Source organism: Elgaria multicarinata, chromosome 9 (genome assembly GCF_023053635.1).
Source record: "Elgaria multicarinata webbii isolate HBS135686 ecotype San Diego chromosome 9, rElgMul1.1.pri, whole genome shotgun sequence".
NCBI classification, from domain to species: domain Eukaryota; kingdom Metazoa; phylum Chordata; class Lepidosauria; order Squamata; family Anguidae; genus Elgaria; species Elgaria multicarinata.
This window is the reverse complement of record NC_086179.1, coordinates 41093047-41112392: the sequence shown is the minus strand read 5'-3', so window position 1 is coordinate 41112392 and position 19346 is coordinate 41093047. Positions and strand designations below refer to the sequence as shown.

At 42.6% G+C, this 19346-nt stretch overlaps 1 protein-coding gene across 1 annotated transcript in view; it reads right to left on the bottom strand.

The window, feature by feature from the left end:
* Positions 1-1925: 1925 nt before the first annotated feature.
* LOC134404097 (sodium-coupled monocarboxylate transporter 1-like) overlaps positions 1926-19346 on the bottom strand; it is a 32789-nt gene continuing 15368 nt past the window's right edge. Inside the window, exons 8-14 of the mRNA XM_063134673.1 lie at positions 18712-18800; positions 16366-16475; positions 14311-14378; positions 12530-12616; positions 5787-5962; positions 2738-2841; positions 1926-2059 (exon numbers count right to left, since the gene is read on the bottom strand). Of these exons, the coding sequence (XP_062990743.1) occupies positions 1956-2059; positions 2738-2841; positions 5787-5962; positions 12530-12616; positions 14311-14378; positions 16366-16475; positions 18712-18800 (738 nt within the window). The 3' untranslated portion in view covers positions 1926-1955. The remainder of the gene's footprint in view (positions 2060-2737; positions 2842-5786; positions 5963-12529; positions 12617-14310; positions 14379-16365; positions 16476-18711; positions 18801-19346) is intronic.

The window sequence follows — 19346 nt, the reverse complement described above, 5'->3', positions numbered from 1 at the left end:
AATGACATTCTTGCTTTTGTGTCTTAGTATATTATTTTACAAAACATATGAAATGATATTGAGAATTTACTATGACATTGCTGTTTTGAAAATTGATCAGCTGACTTAGGACCAGGTTATCTTAGGGAGCATTTAATTCTAATATAGGCCTGCTTGAGAATTAAATCAATGTCAGATATTGTTCTCCATGGTATCTAGAGATATACGGTGATGGAGCACGAGATACTGACCATTTTTGCAGTGGGACTGCAAAAATCAGGAATGTTCTCCCAGTCTGAATTTGTCAGGCTACCTCTTTGAGTATCTTTTACCAAAAACGGAAGATGCTTTTATCTCAGTGACCTGGTTCGTACAACACGACAACCCACAATGGGTTATCACCTGTATTTGTTTCAGGGGGCTGGTTTCCATGTAACAAGAAGCCACCTAATATGAATTTTCAGTTCAACCCCCACCCCCCAAAAAACCCTTCTGTTTTCACATATGGGGGAAAAGATACAGTATAGTGATTCCAAGTAGAAACAGCTGGACTGGAAAGGGTTAAGCAGCCACTGCCCACACTCACAATTCCTCACATCAAATTTGCAACCTCTCACAACTGCTTTTAATTTTTATTTTTAAAAAAACCTCTTACGTGGGCCTGCTATATAATGCCTAGCTTGGCCTTCAGTTACTGGACTTTCTTATATTTTATACATTCTAAATTATTTTTTCCTAACTTATTTTGAAAAGAATATGAAGAATAGAAGAGCTACATGAGGCCAGCATTTGTACAGAAGAACAGGACAGATTAAGTTTGTCAACTACACTTTGGATTATGCTATATTAGATTCTATAATGGCCACTGTAGTACCTTAGAACTTACAAAATTTACATGTATAATTTGTAAAGCATTCACAGAAATCATTTCATTCAGAAAACCCAAACCAACGATGTTCTTCAATAAATTGGGGAGTGTCTGTATAAATACATTAAACTTTTAATTTTAATTTACACTGAAATTTTATTAGGTTATTGCTTTACCACTTTAGTTTACAAAAAAAGCTGAGACAGGAGATAACTTCTCAAACCTGCATCTATTCTGGTTTCCAAACTTGCTACTGTTTCAAAATGTATCTATTGAAAAGAATTACAGACTTCCCATTTTAAAAATCAATTAATCAAAGTCAACATTGCTATATTTTATACATTCTATGCTGTTCACACGAAACTCCCCCACCCCCAAAAAAGATATGCTCTTCTCTGCCTTCCTCTCTTCTCTTCTCTGTCTTCCTCTGAAGTGGAGTACCTTCTACAGCAATGTTTTAGGTCACTGCTCCATCAGACCTATTCAGGATCCACCTCCTGAGTTGGATGAAATATTTCACACATAGTGTGAATCGTAATAGTCATAATTTCATATGGATAAGAAAAATAAAGCATCAAATGATTATTCTTTGTGTTTCCTTTATCAAGGCCACAATTCAATGCAAAGTTAAGTTCACTGAAATCAGTATCCTAAGTGGTAAAGCTGTGTTGGAGTGCAACATGAAGTATAATCTTGCTTCTATCCAGTAATGCAATCTGCATGTGGAAACTGGTATGTTTGGATTACTGTCTAGGATCTCGCACATGCAAACGAGTGTTATGAGTCAGGCAAAATCTCTATCCAGCATTTGTGGCTGCACGTTTGGTTCTTGTTGGATCATGCCCACCCATTTACTTCCACTACCTGTTTTAGTGCAGGAAAGAGGTACTAATTTAGGGTTGACAAACTAACAGGGAGATCCTTGGATGGAAGACCTACTACACACGAGGATCTCTGGACACAGAAATCGGTATGTTTTATTAGTTCAAACACTCTTGCACAGAATATGAGTTTTAAGTCCAGAATCTAAAGAATTTTAAAAATAAAACACATAGGATATTTAAATGAGTGGCCACTATTTCCCTAAGAGAAGTCACATGAGAAAGGCTTATAAAACTACACTTACACATTTAGTTTTCGAATTCATAAAGTACTCCATAAAGTCCTCTTTGTGAAAGAGAAGTCTGGGGTCCACCTCTTGCTTTAATCCTCCTAGAAGACAATTTGATTAACAATATAATCTTACACAATGCAACTCATTAAGAATAATACGTCCAGCTCCATGCTCACTCCCCTTTGGAGAGACACTTTCCTAGTGTCCTGTCAAGACCAAAACCCAAAGATGAGATTCTGAGATAATGCCCATTAGCTGAGGCTCTCTGGGCAGTGCACAATTAAAACCATAAAATACAACAAGTATCAAATTTAAAATGTTAAAAGTTAAAAACGGCAATATAAAACCAGATAAGTTAAAGTCCAGGAAACTAGCCAATATAGTCCAAATCCCCCTGATAACAGTCTTAAATCCCAATAGTCCAAATTCCCCACGATAACAGATGGTATTTTCTTCTTTTCAATGAGTGGCTTCTCTACCAGGTCCCCACTGAACAGACTGAAAGCACCCTTTGATATGGATAGGTATAAGTATGCCTATCTGGGACTGCTACTTGTTGGTTGCCACACAACCAGATTGATACAATTTGTGTCCAGATCACTCAGTATGGGTGAAACTGTTCACTGAAATCCTACATTTAAAGGGAAAGATTACAGGCAGACTTAAGAAGAAGTCTTTTGGACACCTTTTATGCTGCATTATATTTAAGACATATAACAATACCCATTTAGATGAAGACACGAATTGCTACACAAGACAACAATAGAAAAAGTTACCTGTTACTACACTTACAACCGAACCCACAATCATTGTTGTCAGGGTTCCTAATGCACTGAAGTATAGATATGACAATGAGTACCAATACTCTTGAATGGCTGGTCTGGAAAACAAAAATATATTTCTCTTAAAATTATGCTCTAATAATATCCACGAACCAGTTAAAACATACTGTAATTTAAAATGATTAAGGCTGCAATCCTATGGTCCCTGGGAGGGCACCTCTTCTTCTGCTGGCCCCAGCCTCTAGCCCAGGGTTTTTTTAAAGCAAATTTTCCAACTGCACCAATGCCCTATCAGAAACCACCCCCTGCTCCTGCCCAAGCCAAACACATTATATGGACAGATTATCACCAACACTAGTAGCACCTTAAACTTAAAGACAGATTGACAGGGCCATACGGATATCCAGGAAGGACGACAGACTAAGGGAAGTACACCACTGGTTGTCACCTACAGCCCTCAATTGAAACCACTGCAATAGATCATCAGTAAACTCCAAGCCGTCATCAGCCTTGGGAAGCGGACCAGTCGTGGCCTACAGACAACCTCCTAACCTGAAGCAGATGCTAACCAGCAATAGTACGTAGGACAGAGACACAGACAGAGGGACCAGACCATGCAATAGACCCAAGTGCCAACTCTGCTCCTACATCTATTCAGGCAACACTGTCACAGGACCCAACAACATCAGTCACACCATCAAGGGCTCTTTCACCTGCATCCTTCGATTACTGGGCGTTATAAAAATGCAATAAATAAATCCTTATATAATTTGTGTTACATGCCATCCCTGACTTTGTCTATTGTTAAGTTCTTAACACGTCTTATTTTTTTCACTTTTGTCAACTGCACATTTTTTCCCAACTACACATTTTGTGTGCAACTGCACACTAAAAAAAACCCTGCTCTAGTCTCACTTTTTCTGCCTTCCGCCAGCTTGCTGTTTTGCACTTCCTCTCTCCTTCCAGGGCCCAGCCCTGCTCTTTCTGTCTTTCCCTGCCCCCCCACAAACTCCTTCCGAGGTGAGAGCTCAGATGAAGGCAGAGGACGCTGCAGTGAAACACAGGTGGGGCAGAGGAATAAAGCAGCCACACCTGAGGGTAAAATAGAGGTAGGGAGGTCCTTTTCTTCCCTTGGGGAAAGAAAGAAAAAGAGGTGAATGGGATCGACAGAATAATCTGCTATAGGTCTGCTCAGAGGTAAGTCCACTGGGTTGAGTGGAACTTACTCCCATGTAAACTTGCATACGATTGCACCAATTGAAAAGGAGGAGAGATGAGGGCAAGAATTTTTGTTTGTTTTGGGATGGTCCTGAAACAGGCTACATCTACACTACTGCTTCACAGCAGTATTGAAGTGCATTGATAACTGTTGGGGCACATGACACATTCCATATACTGCTTTCATAGTGTTGTTTCCTGCTCCCCCCACCATTTTCCAAAATACTTCAACAAATGTCATTGTGTGCCCTACGAGGTATAAATCCACAAGAAGGATATAGCACTACCATGATGGGATCGTAATGAACTGACAAAAGGTGTAGATCTGGCCAAAGAGAGGGGAGAGGGGGATAAAAAGATAGTGGGATGAGTTGGCTGGCACAGGGGGCTGAGAAGTAATTTAACAGGAATTGGTTTGGGGGGAATTGATTTGGGGATGTTCTTCCTATTAAAATTTTGGGGAGTAAATTAATTCTGGAGGAATTTATTTAGGTTTGTGGAAATTAACTACCTTGCCTTCAGTGAAATGGATGTTCTGTTGGAGCAGAGAACTGTGGGTTCAAAGAAGTAGTTTTGTTTAGGGGCTCAGAGCCCACCTCTGCCTTGTAGTCAGGTTCTTGGACAAGTTACTTGTCTTTCAGTCTTCCCAGTTTTCCATATGTGAAACTGGTGTTTTGTGACTAGCCATGCCCTCACGGCAGTCCTTTTGTGGCTGTGCCCATAACACTTCAGAATATGTCCACTGGCCTTATGTGTGTGTGTGTTTTTTGTTGTTGTTGTTGTTGTTATGACACCACCCAGAAAACTTGGGTGATGGAGCAATTTAAAAATATAAGTAATAAATAAATGAAAAGGAAGATTCTGGGATCCATCTAGGGAAGAACCCTTCTAGTTGGGATCCACCTGGGAAGAACCCTTCTAGTTGCATCTTTGGAAAGGAAAGGAACCTCTCATGCAGGCACTGTCATTACTGACTCTTGGGGGGACGCCAGCTTTCGCTGACGTTTTCTTGGCAGGCCTTATAGCGGGGTGGTTTGCCGTTGCCTTCCCCGGCCGTTATTACCTTTCCTCCAGCTAACTGGGTACTCGTTTTACTGACCTCGGGAGGATGGAAAGCCGAGTCAACCCAAGCCGGCTGCCTGAAACCAGCTTCCGCTGATCGAACTCAGGCTGTGGGGAGAGTTTCAGCTGCAGAAACTACTGCTTTACCGCTCTGCGCCATCTTTACCTTCCTGTTTATAAGGCATATAAATCCCTAAGCAAAATAAATGACTAGAAATAAATAAGCAGGGTTGCGGAGAGGGGAGACCACAATTCTCCCGATGATGTAGTTTGGGTTATATGTTAGTATGTTTAGACAAGAATGTAGATGATCTAGGCAGTTATAAAATTACGTATGGTGTGGAGAAAATGGACACAGCTAAAATATAACTAAAACTTGGGGCCACCTAACTAAATTTATTAGCACAAAATCCATGACAAACAAAAGAAACATTGATAATATTGATTAAATTCTTGTTAATTTTGATAGATGACCTGTTAGAATGGAAGCGCTGATGGTCAACACCACATTTTTCAAACAAACACAATATTGCTAGTTAACTAAAATTACACAAGACCTACATTTAGTATTCCATTTCATTTTCATACACTGAATGTTTATACCATGCTTTACACAAAGAAGCCCAAAGAAGCCAATAACAGAATACTAAAACATCAATATAAAGTTGAAGCAAAACAAGGACCCAAATACTTTAATACAATTTTAAAAAATACAAAAAAAATATTCAGCCATTTTTAACTTTTGTTGTTTTGTTGTACATACCTTGGAGGGAGCATGGTAGTAGCTACTTGTGTAACCATAGTGAAGTTGGGCCTTGGACAGCCTTCCGTTGAAAGGGGTAACGGGAATGTTCTGTTAGGACGGGGAGGGTACTTCTGAGAACCAATTCCAACCCACAATACAGTGAAAAATCCACAAAGAAGACCTGAAAATGCACCCTGAGAAGTAGGAAGTTACATAAAATGTCAAGCTAAGAGTAACAAAAGAGTCAAATCATTTAAAAAACTGAAAGCCCTTTGGCTCTACTTTTAAAAGAAAGGTATTTAAAAAACAAAGATAGCCATGCTGGTTCATGAGGGTTAACAACAAAAAAAATTCAGTTGGCAATACCGCCCCCACAAATGCCACAAAAATTGTGCAAGCATTCAAGTACTCCAGAACTCTTCATCAGCCTAGATGGTATAAAGAATAGGATGAAGACTGCATACTACATGAATTAGTCACTGATAAGTGTTGCAGTTATTAACTGCACTTAGCATTTTTCTTGTGGATCAACATGGCTATCTTTTTTTTTGTTAGGTTGACCGTATTTTGGAAACCAAAAAGGAGGTCAACATGGTTGGCCCCTAAGGGGGCATGTCTAGCACCAAGGGCCCACCCAAACATGGCCTTCTTCACATATCTGATTTTACAGCACACAATGAAGAAAAATCTGTTCTACATAACATCTTAATGTTAAAATCACTAAAATAAAGATGTATCTGAATGTATCTCAATGTATCTGAAATTAACTTCACTCACTCCTACTTTTGTAACTTTTTGCTGTACTTTGCTATACTCTGTGTAATATTATATTTTCTGACTGTATCCTCACTCGTTGCAAACTGCTGCTTCTGTAAATAGGAATTGCTGCCGGCTGGCCAGCTGGCTGGCTTTTTTATTTTTAAATTTCAATTTTTAAAAAACTTGTGTACAATTGTCACAAGTTTCTCTATTCTAACATTAAGAGTGGGTGTTGTGGGCGGTGGACACTACTTGGCCCATTCACACTTCTCACTTACATACATTAGCTTCTCAAGGTGTGTGCATTGGCCCCACTTTGCACATCCAGACTTTGAACTATTTACTTCCTGCACAAACTGCATGACTGTGAGACCCTCTTTCTTATGCCCTGCGTTGCATGCCAGCACCATGGGGCTAAGTTACAACAGATGTCTCTGGGTTGTCTGTGCAGCCTCTGTTGTCTCTCTCCAAAGCCTCCAGCCTCAAACAATCTCCCCCCACCCCTCGCCTCTCTCTCTCTCTCTCTCTGCCAAAGTTTCCGGACGGTCCAGCTGGGCTGCGCACTTGTGGCTGGGGATACTGCTTATTGCAACTTATTGCTTGGTCATATCCGGTGACTCTTACTTTAAAAACCTCCGCCACCAGCCATCTCCACCTCCTCTCCTCCTGCACAATCACTCAACTCTGATGCACTCTTAAAACACTCTGGGTGACAAGCCAGCCTCTCAGGGCCAAGCTACAGGTGCATCTGGATTGCCTTCAGCCTCTCTCTGCTTTATGACAGCCAGCCAACATCTCCAGCCTCAAACAATCCCCACCCCACCCCTCTCTCTGCCAAAGTCTCCCAATAGTCCAGCCAGGCTGTGCACTTCTACCCTGTGGCTGGGGGCAGGGTGCCAGCTTATAGCATGGTTGCATCCGGTGACTCTTGTTTTTTAAAAAACCTCCACCGCCAGCTGCCTCTGCCTGTACCAACACTGGACTCTGAGACGTTCTTAAAAAGACTATGTGTGGCACACCAGCCTCTCAGGGCTCAGCTACAGCTATCTCTGGATTGTTTCAGTCTAACTCTGTCTCTAAGAGATATGCCTGCCAGCCAAAGTCACAAATCTATTTTTCTCTGACACGTACTTCGAATGTTCTGCATTGTATGCCAGCAGTGCAAGCAGAGCTTGGCTCACAAGTGAACAAACTGAAGTGGAAGGGAAGGGGCAGCGAAGCAAAGCAACAAAATGCCAGGTTCCAACATCAGCAGCAACAGGACATCCACAAAGATGAAAGCTTCACTCTCAACTGGCACCTCACTGTTGGTTGTGAGAGTTTTTCCTCTAAGGATGACCCTTCATCACTCATGATGTGGAATTTTAAAACCTCAAATTTTAAAAAATTCCTAAAAATCAACAGATGAACGGATCTGTTTTAAGTTTGGCATGACTAAAACCCTACCTAAGAGCTATTATCGTGCCAAGTTTCATCTCTTTATCTTTAAAAATGACAGAGATATACAGTCGTGTGAAAAAGAAAGTATACCCTCTTGGAATTGTATGATTTTACATATCAGGACATAATAATAATTAGGGGTGTGCATGGACCCCCCAATCCTCTTCACGCTGCTCCGCCCGTCTCCCGCTCCGCGGAGCGAGATCCAGCTTCGCCGCCGTCACTATATGGGCGACGGCGGCAGCGCAAGATGAGCCACCCACCCACCCCGCCCCCTTACCTTCCTCCGTCGCGGGCTTGAATTGAGGCCCCGGTTGAAGCCGGAAGAGGCCTCGGCCTTCACTTCTGCCTTCAACCGGGGCCTCAATTGAAGCCCGCGACGGAGGAAGGTAAGCATCCCTCCTCCCTGCTCCCTTACCTGGTGCCACCGCCACCACCGCATGTATGGCGCCGCCAGCAGCGCCAGGTAGGCCAGGCCCCCGCCCCTGCCCCCTTACCTTCCTCCATTGTGGGCTTCAATTGAGGCCCCCTGGCTTCAACCGGGGCCTCAATTGAAGCCCGCGACAGAGGAAGGTAAGCGTCCCTGCTCCCTTATCTGGCGCCGCCACATGGATGGCGCCGCCGGTGGCGCCAGGTAGGCCAGGCCCCCGCATACCTTCCTCCGTCACGGGCTTCAATTGAGGCCCCAGTTGAAGCCGGAAGAGGCCTCGGCCTTCACTTCCGGCCTTCACAATCAGATTAGTCCCCCTCCCCCCCACTTACATGCAGGCGAAGCTCTGGATTGAGGCGATCCTCTTCGCCTCGATCCGCAGCCCCCCTGACTCTCTTCGCCTCCACCTTTTCCGGAGGCGAATTAGGCCGCCTCGCTCCTGCTTCTCTGAACTGAAGAGAAGTGGAGCACATCCCTAATAACAATCATGTGTTCCTTAGCAGATCTAAAAGTTAGGTAAATACAACCTCAGATGAACAACACATGACATATTACACCGTGTCATGATTTATTTAACAGAAATAAAGCCAAAATGAAGAAGCCATGTGTGAAAAAGTAAGTACACCTTGTGATTCAATAGCTTGTAGAACCACCTTTAGCAGCAATAACTTGAAGTAATTGTTTTCTGTATGACTTTATCAGTCTCTCACATCGTTGTGGAGGAATTTTGGCCCACTCTTCTTTACAACGTTGCTTCAGTTCATTGAGGTTTGAGGGCATTTGTTTATGCACAGCTCTCTTAAGGTCCCGCCACAGCATTTCAATTGGGTTGAGGTCTGGACTTTGACTGGGCCATTGCAACACCTTGATTCTTTTCTTTTTCAGCCGTTCTGTTGTAGATTTGCTGGTGTGCTTGGGATCACTGTCCTGTTGCATGACCAAATTTCGTCTAAGCTTTAGCTGTCAGACAGATGGCCTCACATTTGACTCTAGAATACTTTGGTATACAGAGGAATTCATGGTCGATTCAATGACTGCAAGGTTCCCAGGTCCTGTGGCTGCGAAACAAGCCCAAATCATCATCCCTCCACCACCATGCTTGACAGTTGGTGTTTGTGCTGATATGCTGTGTTTGGTTTTTGCCAAAGGTGGCGCTGTGCATTATGGCCAAACATCTCCACTTTGGTCTCGCCTGTCCAAAGGACATTGTTCCAGAAGTCTTGTGGTTTGTTCAGGTGCAACTTTGCAAACCTAAGCCATGCTGCCACGTTCTTTTTAGAGAGAAGAGGCTTTCTCCTGGCAACCCTTCCAAACAAACCATACTTGTTCAGTCTTTTTCTAATTGTACTGTCATGAACTTTAACATTTAACATGCTCACTGAGGCCTGTAGAGTCTGAGATGTAACTCTTGGGTTTTTTGCAATTTCTCTGAGCATTGCGCGGTCTGACCTTGGGGTGATTTTGCTGGGACGTCCTCTCCTGGGAAGATTGGCAACAGTCTTGAATGTTTTCCACTTTTGAATCATCTTTCTCACTGTAGAATGATGGACTTTAAAAATTGTTTGGAAATGGCCTTATAACCCTTCCCAGATTGATGGGCAGCAGCAATTGCTTCTCTAAGATCACTGGTGATGTCTTTCCTCCTTTGCATTGTATTAACCCACACCTGAATGCTCCAGACCAGCAAACTGAAAAAACGTTGGCTTTTATAGAGGTGGTCATATTTGCTGATGATCAATTAATCACGGGCATTTGATTAGCAGCACCTGTCTGCTACTTAGCATCTTAATTCCTATAGAAACAGTAAGGGTGTACTTACTTTTTCACACATGGCTTCTCCATTTTGGCTTTATTTCTGTTAAATAAATCATGACATGGTGTAATATGTCATATGTTGTTGTTCATCTGAGGTTGTATTTACCTAATTTTTAGATCTGCTAAGGGACAGATGATTGTTATTATGTCCTGATATGTAAAATCATACAATTCCAAGAGGGTATACTTTCTTTTTCACACGACTGTAAGTATTTCCGTTAATTCCCATTAAAGTAGAGCTGCTGTTTGGCTGGGGAGGATAGGGAATATCCAGATTTTTCTTCAAGTGTCATAATCCCCCCCTTCCTAAATTTGTCACCCAAAATCCTGACAAATCCAGGTTTTTCCTGTGATATGGTCACCCTACGTGCCTTGGAAAATACCATATTTAGCCAGTCAAAGTGTAATCTACTACTAGAAGTAGATGATTTTCTACCATCTGAAGAGTGTTTGCTTTCTGAGGGCACCATTCTCTCCAACCGCTAGGTAATACTTTTAAATTTGGCTTCTATTGCCTTTTTTAACCTAGCGAACCACCTAAAACCCATCCCTTTTACCACCTTTTTCTCTATTCCCCTGGGAACGAGCAATTATTTTATCAGGAGTGGGGTTGTTTTTTGAGCCCAAGAGCCAAACTGCAAAATGGGAAAGATCTTGGGGGCCACAATCCATCTGTGGGCAGCGCCAAAGTCAGAGTGAGCAGGGCCAATGTGATTATCATGATTATAAGCTTGCTTAGGAGAAAGCAGTGCAAGACTTCTGCATATCTGCTCAGAAGTAAGTAGTATCTGAACCTCCCTGTGGCACTGTCAAATAGCATCCCAAATGCCAAGCCCCTGCTATCTACTCACATGTAAACAACTCTCTTGCCTGCAAAATGCCCTGTGGGGAAGAAGAAAGACCGAGGGGACAGGAGCAGGCAGAAGTAACATCGGGGCCTGCTCCTGCTGGACTCTTCCCCCCCCACAGGGCAAACTGCCATCTTGGCCCTGTGGGGAAGAAGAAGGACCGAGGGGACAGGAGCAGGCAGAAGTAACATCGGGGCCTGCTCTTGCTGGACTCTTCCCCCCCCCACAGGGCAAACTGCCATCTTGGCCCTGTGGGGAAGAAGAAGGACCGAGGGGACAGGAGCAGGCAGAAGTAACATCGGGGCCTGCTCCTGCTGGACTCTCCCCCCCCCCCCCACAGGGCAAACTGCCATCTTGGCCCTGTGGGGAAGAAGAAGGACCAAGGGGACAGGAGCAGGAAGAAGTAACATCGGGGCCTGCTCCTGCTGGACTCTCTCTCTCTTTCTCTCTCCTCCCTCCCTCCTTGACTCCTTTTCCTTGTGTGTCATGTCTTTATTAGATTGTAAGCCTGAGGGCAGGGACTGTCTTTTTTGCTAAGTGTAAGCCGCTCTGAGAGCCTTTTTTGGCTGAGGAGCGGGGTATAAGTATGATAAATAAATAAATAAATAAAAATGCCCAAATCAGTTTTGTGCAACAGGTCCCCAGCCTGCAAAGATCCAAATCTTTGCAAAAGCTTGAGTCTTTGTAAGGTATTTAAATGCTAATTGCCTTTAAATACACTCTTAACTCCAATTAGAGATAACAAAGACACAGAGACCACAAAGAAGAAACAGCTTGCCACAGGAATGGGAAGCCCCCAGGGGCCAGGCCTAAGGTTCCCCATCCCTTTGTTATATTGAACACAAAGCCCTTTAAGTTGTAAGGAGTCAGGCAAATGATGGCTGCATCTGCAGAACTATCAATATAGATTATCGAAAATTCTCAACAATTAACTTTTTTTTCCTAAATTAAACTTTCAGATTCTGGGGTGTTTCAGACAGCACATCAAACCATTTTTCAGTGTCCAGGCTCACACACTTTATTCTCCCCCTCCCCTAGTGTACGGTGGTTTCCTGTTTCATATCCTAGTTTAAGCACCTCCCCCCCAAAAAGGGAGGGGGGTTTGCTGGTTAAAATGAAATGGCAAACTATGGTTTACCTCAAAGAGGGTAGGGGGCAAGGAATCGACAGAATGCCAAATTATAGCTTTACAACTGGGGTGGGCAACTTGTGGACCTCCAGATGTTTTGTCCTACAACTACCATGATCCCTCATCATTGGCTATGGCTGATGGAAGCTGTAGGCCAAAATATCCAGAGGGCCTCAAGTTGCCAACTCCAGCTTTACTGTCTGATCACTTTTGTATGTGTGTATGTAAAACTACTAAAATAATGAAGACACAAGTCATAAACTTTCAGATAGCAAAAATTAGTTAAACCTCTCCCATCCCGTTCCATTTAGCAACAGTAGGACACATAATGAGCACTTACTTTAGCATTTGCAAAAGGCAAAAGGACTCCCATGGAAAATATTCCCAAAAGAGGTCCACCAATTATTCCAAATATACTGAGTGCAGCCTGTGGGAAGGAAACAAAATCACCAATTTTGTAAACGTAGGAAGAAATGAAGAGAACGTTGGCTGTCATGGTGGGAGTGGCTAGTCACAAAACATCCAGAAGCCAAATTGGTGAGCCCCAAAAAAGTAACTGGCCCAAGAACTTAAGTCTAACACAAACATGGGGTTTGAGCTCCAAAACACAATCACTCTTTTGAACCCACAGTTTTCTGCTTCAACACACATTTCACAGAACGGAAACTGACAAGACTCTCAAACAAAGCAAATTTTTCAATAGTACAAGGCAGAGGTGAAGTCAAATGAAGTCAAATCACTCATTCGTCCTCCAACAAAATACCCATTTCACAGAGGTCAAACTGCTGATTTTTGAGTAACACTAATGAACCCACACACCAGAAGCAAAATTCCAGGCAAAACACACACCCAGCAAAGACAAAACACTCCCTCACTACCCGCCACCCCCTCTAGCCCCACAGGAGGCTCCTTACCACTCTCTAGCTTACCTTTTTCTTTTTTTTCTCATATGCTAGGTTCACTTTGAAACTTTTTATGTTCTAAAAATGCTTCTGGAGCCCTTACCCTCCTTTACCACCAGTGATTTTACCCATGCCAAGAACTGAGGATGGGTTTGGCTTTACCTGCAGAAAGTCCCCACATTTCCTTCTTTGGCGTCTTCGCATCCAGATCCTGCTGTTAGCCATCGCAACGACTGCCAAGTCACTACTCCGGGCCATTTTTAGCAAATGGGGCTTGCCCTGTACACCTGGCTGGCTGGCTGGCCTCCCACCAGGCTCAGTCTAGCCAAAGCATTAATTTGGGGTGGTGGGGAAAAGGATATCTTGTCCTGCTTGGGGCATGTATACTCCTCTCCCCAACTTGGTGTCAGCAATGGCACCACAGGAAAAAAGTGAAGGAAGTCAGAGTAGTGTGATTGATAAAACAATCTAGTTGGCCGAACTCAGAAAAAGGGATCTATGGACATTGGCCATAGCTAGATGGGGCGAAATCCCGGGGTGATCCCCAGGATCGCCCCTGTGCGTTCACATGATGCTCAGGGGATCCCAGGATCAGGGAGGGATGAGCCCTCCCTTGCCCTGGGATCTCGCCCTACCCTTTAGGCCCGGTTTTTCCGCAGTCTCGGGCTGAGACCGAGACCACGGAACATGTGACCGGGCACCAGTTTGTCCCGGCTCCTCGCGGTTCCTCACAAGGAGCCGGGATACACACACGGGGCGCAGAGCTCCTCAGGAGTTCTGCACCCATTAGGGGCAGGGTGGGGGGAGTGGGGATTTTTTTTTAAAAAAAATAATACTTACCTTCTGTGCACAAGAGTTCCAGTCTCTTTTTTTTAAAAAAATGGTGGGCGCAACGCCTCTCCCTCAGGTCATCATGCGCTGCATGTAAACCGAGGGGGGCTCTCATGATAAAAACATTGCAAGACCTTCACCCCTCCATCACGCAATAACAGGTAGGTCTAGGTAAGGCCTTATACTGTGGCATTAGTTACTAAAATTACAGCCCTTCCATTGCATCCACCATCCTTCTATCCCAGAATGCCTCTGAGAAGAAATACAGTGGCAGTGATCAGAACCTCACCTCTATGACACCAACAGAGGACTAGTGTATCTGGGACGATACACTAAAGCTAAACAACTTATTTTAGGCAGTTAATATGAGTAGCCATTACACACTTACCTGTAACAAAGCACCCATAACAGATGCTATTGCAGCCATGGAAAGGCATATTGCACCAAAAAATAGATCTAAATGGAAAATATATATACAAAGTTTATGTGACTTTTGCAAATATGTAACTGACTGAAAAGTTTGTCTTATTTCTCTGCCTGCTAATAATGGCCCAGCTCGCAAATCATAACAACCCATGATTTTTTAAAATTGTGGGGTATCACATTAAAGGCAGCAAGCACAAGCAGCTAAACAATCCAGGTGTGCTCCGCATTGTGTCTGGACCTCTGTTTTGTCTTCCCCCAAAAAGCCAGAGAAAGAAGCCACTCTCTTGCTGCTGAAGCTGCCAGGCAGCATGCACTGACACACTGCCTTATTCACAACAGATTATTCACTGTCTTATAAAACGAATTGTGGGTTGTCGTGACATGCGAACCGGGCCAATAAATCAAACATGGCTATTAGAATTTGCTTCTAGGATTGACCGAACCAACAAAATGCCATGTTCTTTTTTCTCTTGGCAGAGAGTAACTATACAAATATTTTTTAAAAAAAACTAAATGCAGATATTAAACATATAATTTGCATATAGGACAATCTATTACAGCCTATTTTTCATGGGTGAAAACAACTTACTGTACATGTTTAGTTATACACCATTTATGACTGGGCAGGGAAATCTCAGGGCCATGATTCAAATTAGCTCCCCGCACCCATGCCTGCCCATGCCCATTTCTAGCTGGCTCCATGCAGTTCCCTGACACAATGACCTTCTAATAGTTTGAAACTACTCTGATGCTTTTGGTCCAAAATTAGAACAAAATTAGTGAGCCAGAGTGGTTCAGTAGCTAGAGATGGATTTGGATCAGGGAGACTGAGCTTCCAGACTTGCCTCAGACACACTCTCTAAAACATTTACTTTTAAATACATAGTTAAAGCTTAATTGCAAAAACAGATGGAAGACACAGACAAAATGTAAAGGATTAACCATGGACCAAAGCTTTATACAACTCTGATAATCAACTCGGTAGGTCATGCTATCTACCAAAGTAGCAGCTACGAATGTCCATTCAACCATTCAGGCAAAAGGCAGGCAACACTGCTCGGCTCCAAGCATTGGATATGTCTTAAACAGGTCCTTGCTCTTCACTGTTCACATGCTTAATTATGTGCTGAGGATGTTCTTAATCATCAGTCTCAAGCTAGTAAGTGTTACAGTCAATAAGACTGCCCAACAGAGCACAACAGGTTAGAAAAGGCACCGCCTTCTTCCGGCCAATTCAGTTTAAGTACAAAAAAAAACCCCTAGTCCCAAAAGACAATAAACTAATTCTAAGTGGTGGGTCACTACTGTGACAGAAAAAGGCGCTAGGGAGGATACAGCCATTTGAAATAGTACACCCATATCTACATGCCATTTGCTGTGCCGCATGAGGTAGTATGGCCACATGTCAAAGTGTTCCCTGCTTCAAAATGGGATGGAGGCAGGGTTGCCACCACCATCACCTCCACCATCAGAAAGAAAAGGAGCACAAATATATAAATTTAGTCAACTGTATTTAACCATTAGTACTTGTCATTTTCTTGCTATCTTGTACAAGTACTAATCTATGATTAGGTCATTTCCTTTTGTTTAAGAGCTTATGATATGGACTTCATCAACATATCTCAAATAGTCTGAACTGATCACAATAATGCACCTGGTTGTTAAGGTTGCTAACTTTTGATTACAAAAATTATAATACCGAGGTGGAGACAAGGACTCTGTCAGAGCAGAAAGAAAAGTTATTAGCAAAGGCTTTCTGTTGGTTTGTCCCCTCTCCACAAAGCCTATGCTAGACAGGGAAAATCACCTGTCTAGCTAGAATGCAGAGCTTACAAGCTCAGAAGCTTACGAGTACCCAGAGCAGAGCAGATTGGACTGCGTCCTAAATATTGTGAAACCTATTCTAATCTCATCAGATTCTTTTCTAGTATAATTCAACTGACTTAGTGAGCTATGAATAGTGAGAAAAAAATAAATTCACATTTTTAAAGGTAGAAAATATCACATGTAAACTTACTCATTCCCATGGAAATCCATGACAATTTTGATTCAGACACAGTGAAATAAGGTTTAATAAGATCTTCCACAGTTACAGCAGCTAACGCATTGATGCTAGAAGAGACTGTACTAAGGAAAAGAAAATTAAAATATTCGGAATTTTGTATCCATATAGAGTAACACTTTATAAATATTTAAAAATTGGGACAATAGGGAAAACAAAGCTGATGTGAGCATCTGCAGAAACAGTGACCCAATATAGATCACTAATTCACCAAGTAGTAAAGTTTTCTACCACAGATTTGCTTCTTTGTATTAACAAAAGCAGTGAAGGTTTCTTTTTCTGCCACTGATTCTAACATATGCGGAAGGCAGGGGATCTTTTCAAGTGATTAATGTAGGAAAATTGAGATTTCCATTCGAATTGTTAATGTATTTTGAAACATTTAAATAATTGCTACTATCTGAGGTCCTTTTTGATGTGTTTAGAGAGGTTTTTCTTCACATGACCACAGTCATACTTCTGAAGTTACAGTTCTGTGTGGTGTGGTGAGATGAGGGGGCTGAGTGGAATAATCTTGATTTCAAGGTTTAAACCAAACATTATTTTAGGTTTTATACACTTTAATTTCCCCCCTGAATTTTATATGCACATGTTGTTGTTGTTTATTCGTTCAGTCGTTTTCGACTCTTCGTGACTTCATGGACCAGCCCACGCCAGAGCTTTCTGTCGGCTGTCGCCACCCCTAGCTCCCCCAAGGTCAAGTCTGTCATCTCCAGAATATCATCCATCCATCTTGCCCTTGGTTGGCCCCTCTTCCTTTTGCCTTCCAATTTCCCTAGCATCAGCCTCTTCTCCAGGGTATCCTGTCTTCTCATTATGTGGCCAAAGTACTTCAGTTTTGCCTTTAATGCCATTCCCTCAAGTGAGCAGTCTGGCTTTATTTCCTGGAGTATGGACTGGTTTGGTCTTCTTGCAGTCCAAGGCACTCTCAGAATTTTCCTCCAACACCACAGTTCAAAAGCATCTATCTTCCTTCGCTCAGCTTTCCTTATGGTCCAGCTCTCGCAGCCATAGGTTACTACGGGGAATACCATTGCTTTAACTCTGCGGACCTTTGTTGTCAGTGTGGTGTCTCTGCTCTTAACTATTTTATCAAGATTTGTCATTGCTCTCCTCCCAAGAAGTAAACGTCTTCTGATTTCCTGGCTGCAGTCAGCGTCTGCAGTAATCTTTGCACCCAGAAATACAAAGTCTGTCACTGCCTCCACGTTTTCTCCCTCTATTTGCCAGTTATCAATCAAGCTGGTTGCCATAATCTTGGTTTTTTTGAGGTTTAACTGCAACCCAGCTTTTGCACTTTCTTCTTTCACCTTTGTCATAAGGCTCCTCAGCTCCTCCTCGCTTTCAGCCATCAAAGTGGTATCATCTGTACAGATGCACATGTACAGATACACAAACCAATATTTTCCAATCATTGGTCACAATAAGGATTGTATTGTTGTTTATTGAATTTTTGTTTTGTTACCTTCATTTTGAGGATTAGTTAAAAGAGTGTGTGTGTGTAACTGCAGTTTCAAAGGATCTCTAATATGAACATAAGAACATAAGAAGTACCATGCTGGATCAGACCAAGGGCCCATCTAGTCCAGCACTCTGTTCACACAATGACCAACCGTCGACCAGGGACCAACAAAGCAGGACATGGTGCAACAGCACCCTCCCACCCATGTTCCCTGCCAACTAGTGCACACAGATTTACTGCCTTGGATACTAGAGGTACTACATAGCCATCAGGGCTAGAACCCATCGATAGCCTTCTCCTCCAGGAATTTATCCAACCCCCTTTTGTGTGAAGAAGTACTTCCTTTTATTTGTACTGAATTTCCCACCAATCAGCTTCATGGGATGACCCTGGGTTCTAGTATTTTGAAAGAGGGAGAAAAACGTATCCTTATCCACATTCTCCATACCATGTATAATTTTGTACACCTCTATCATGTCTCCCCTTAGCATACTTTTTTCCAAGCTAAACAATCCCAGTTGATGTAACCTTCCCTCATAGGGGAGAAGCTCCAGCCCCTTAATCATTTTAGTTGCCCTTTTCTTCACTTTTTCCAGCTCTATAATACCTTTTTTAGGTGTGGTGACCAAAACTGTACACAGTATTCTAAGTGTGGTCACACCATAGATTTGTATAAAGACATCATGATACTGGCAGTTTTATTCTCTATTCCTTTTCTTATAATGCCTAACATGGAGTTTGCCTTCTTTACAGCTGCCACACACTGGGTTGACATAGTTCCTTTTCACACATAGTTCCTTTTCAGAAACTAGACCTACAACACCAGGTTCTACACTTACCTTAATGTCCCACTGTAGGTCCCAGCCACAAAGAGTCCTGGAACACCTGGAAAATCTCCCAAAATCTCCAGTACGAAATATGGTATGAGCTAAAAAAAAAAAAAAATCCACCATTGAGAAATCTTAATTTTTCATTTTTATTTTGTTCTGCGTTGTATTTGAAAAATCTCCTTTTGAAGAATCTAACTTCAAAGAGTTTTACTTTGGCTATGTCATATTATCATAACAACTAGTACAAGAGGGCATTTGCCCATTCCTCTCTCAAACTTGCTAGGTAGCGAGCTATTAATTGTGTATGTTCCATACCACCCTTAGATATTATTATTATTATATTTATTTGTATCCCGCCTTTTGCCCAATACTGGGCCTCAAGGCGGCCTTACAAAGTTTAAAACATACATTGAAAAGGAAAAAAGGAAAAAAAACACGTTTAAAATACACAACTAAATTAAAAGTCAATTAACATAGATGGAGGGACAGATTATTCTCCAAAGGCCTGCTGGAACAAACAAGTTTTAGCCTGCTAATATAGTTAGCTGCTATCCCCCTGCCAACCTCACAGGGTTGCTGTCAGGATGAAACAGGCAGAGGGAAAAACCATATATGCCACACTGAGTTCCTTGAAGAAACAGCAG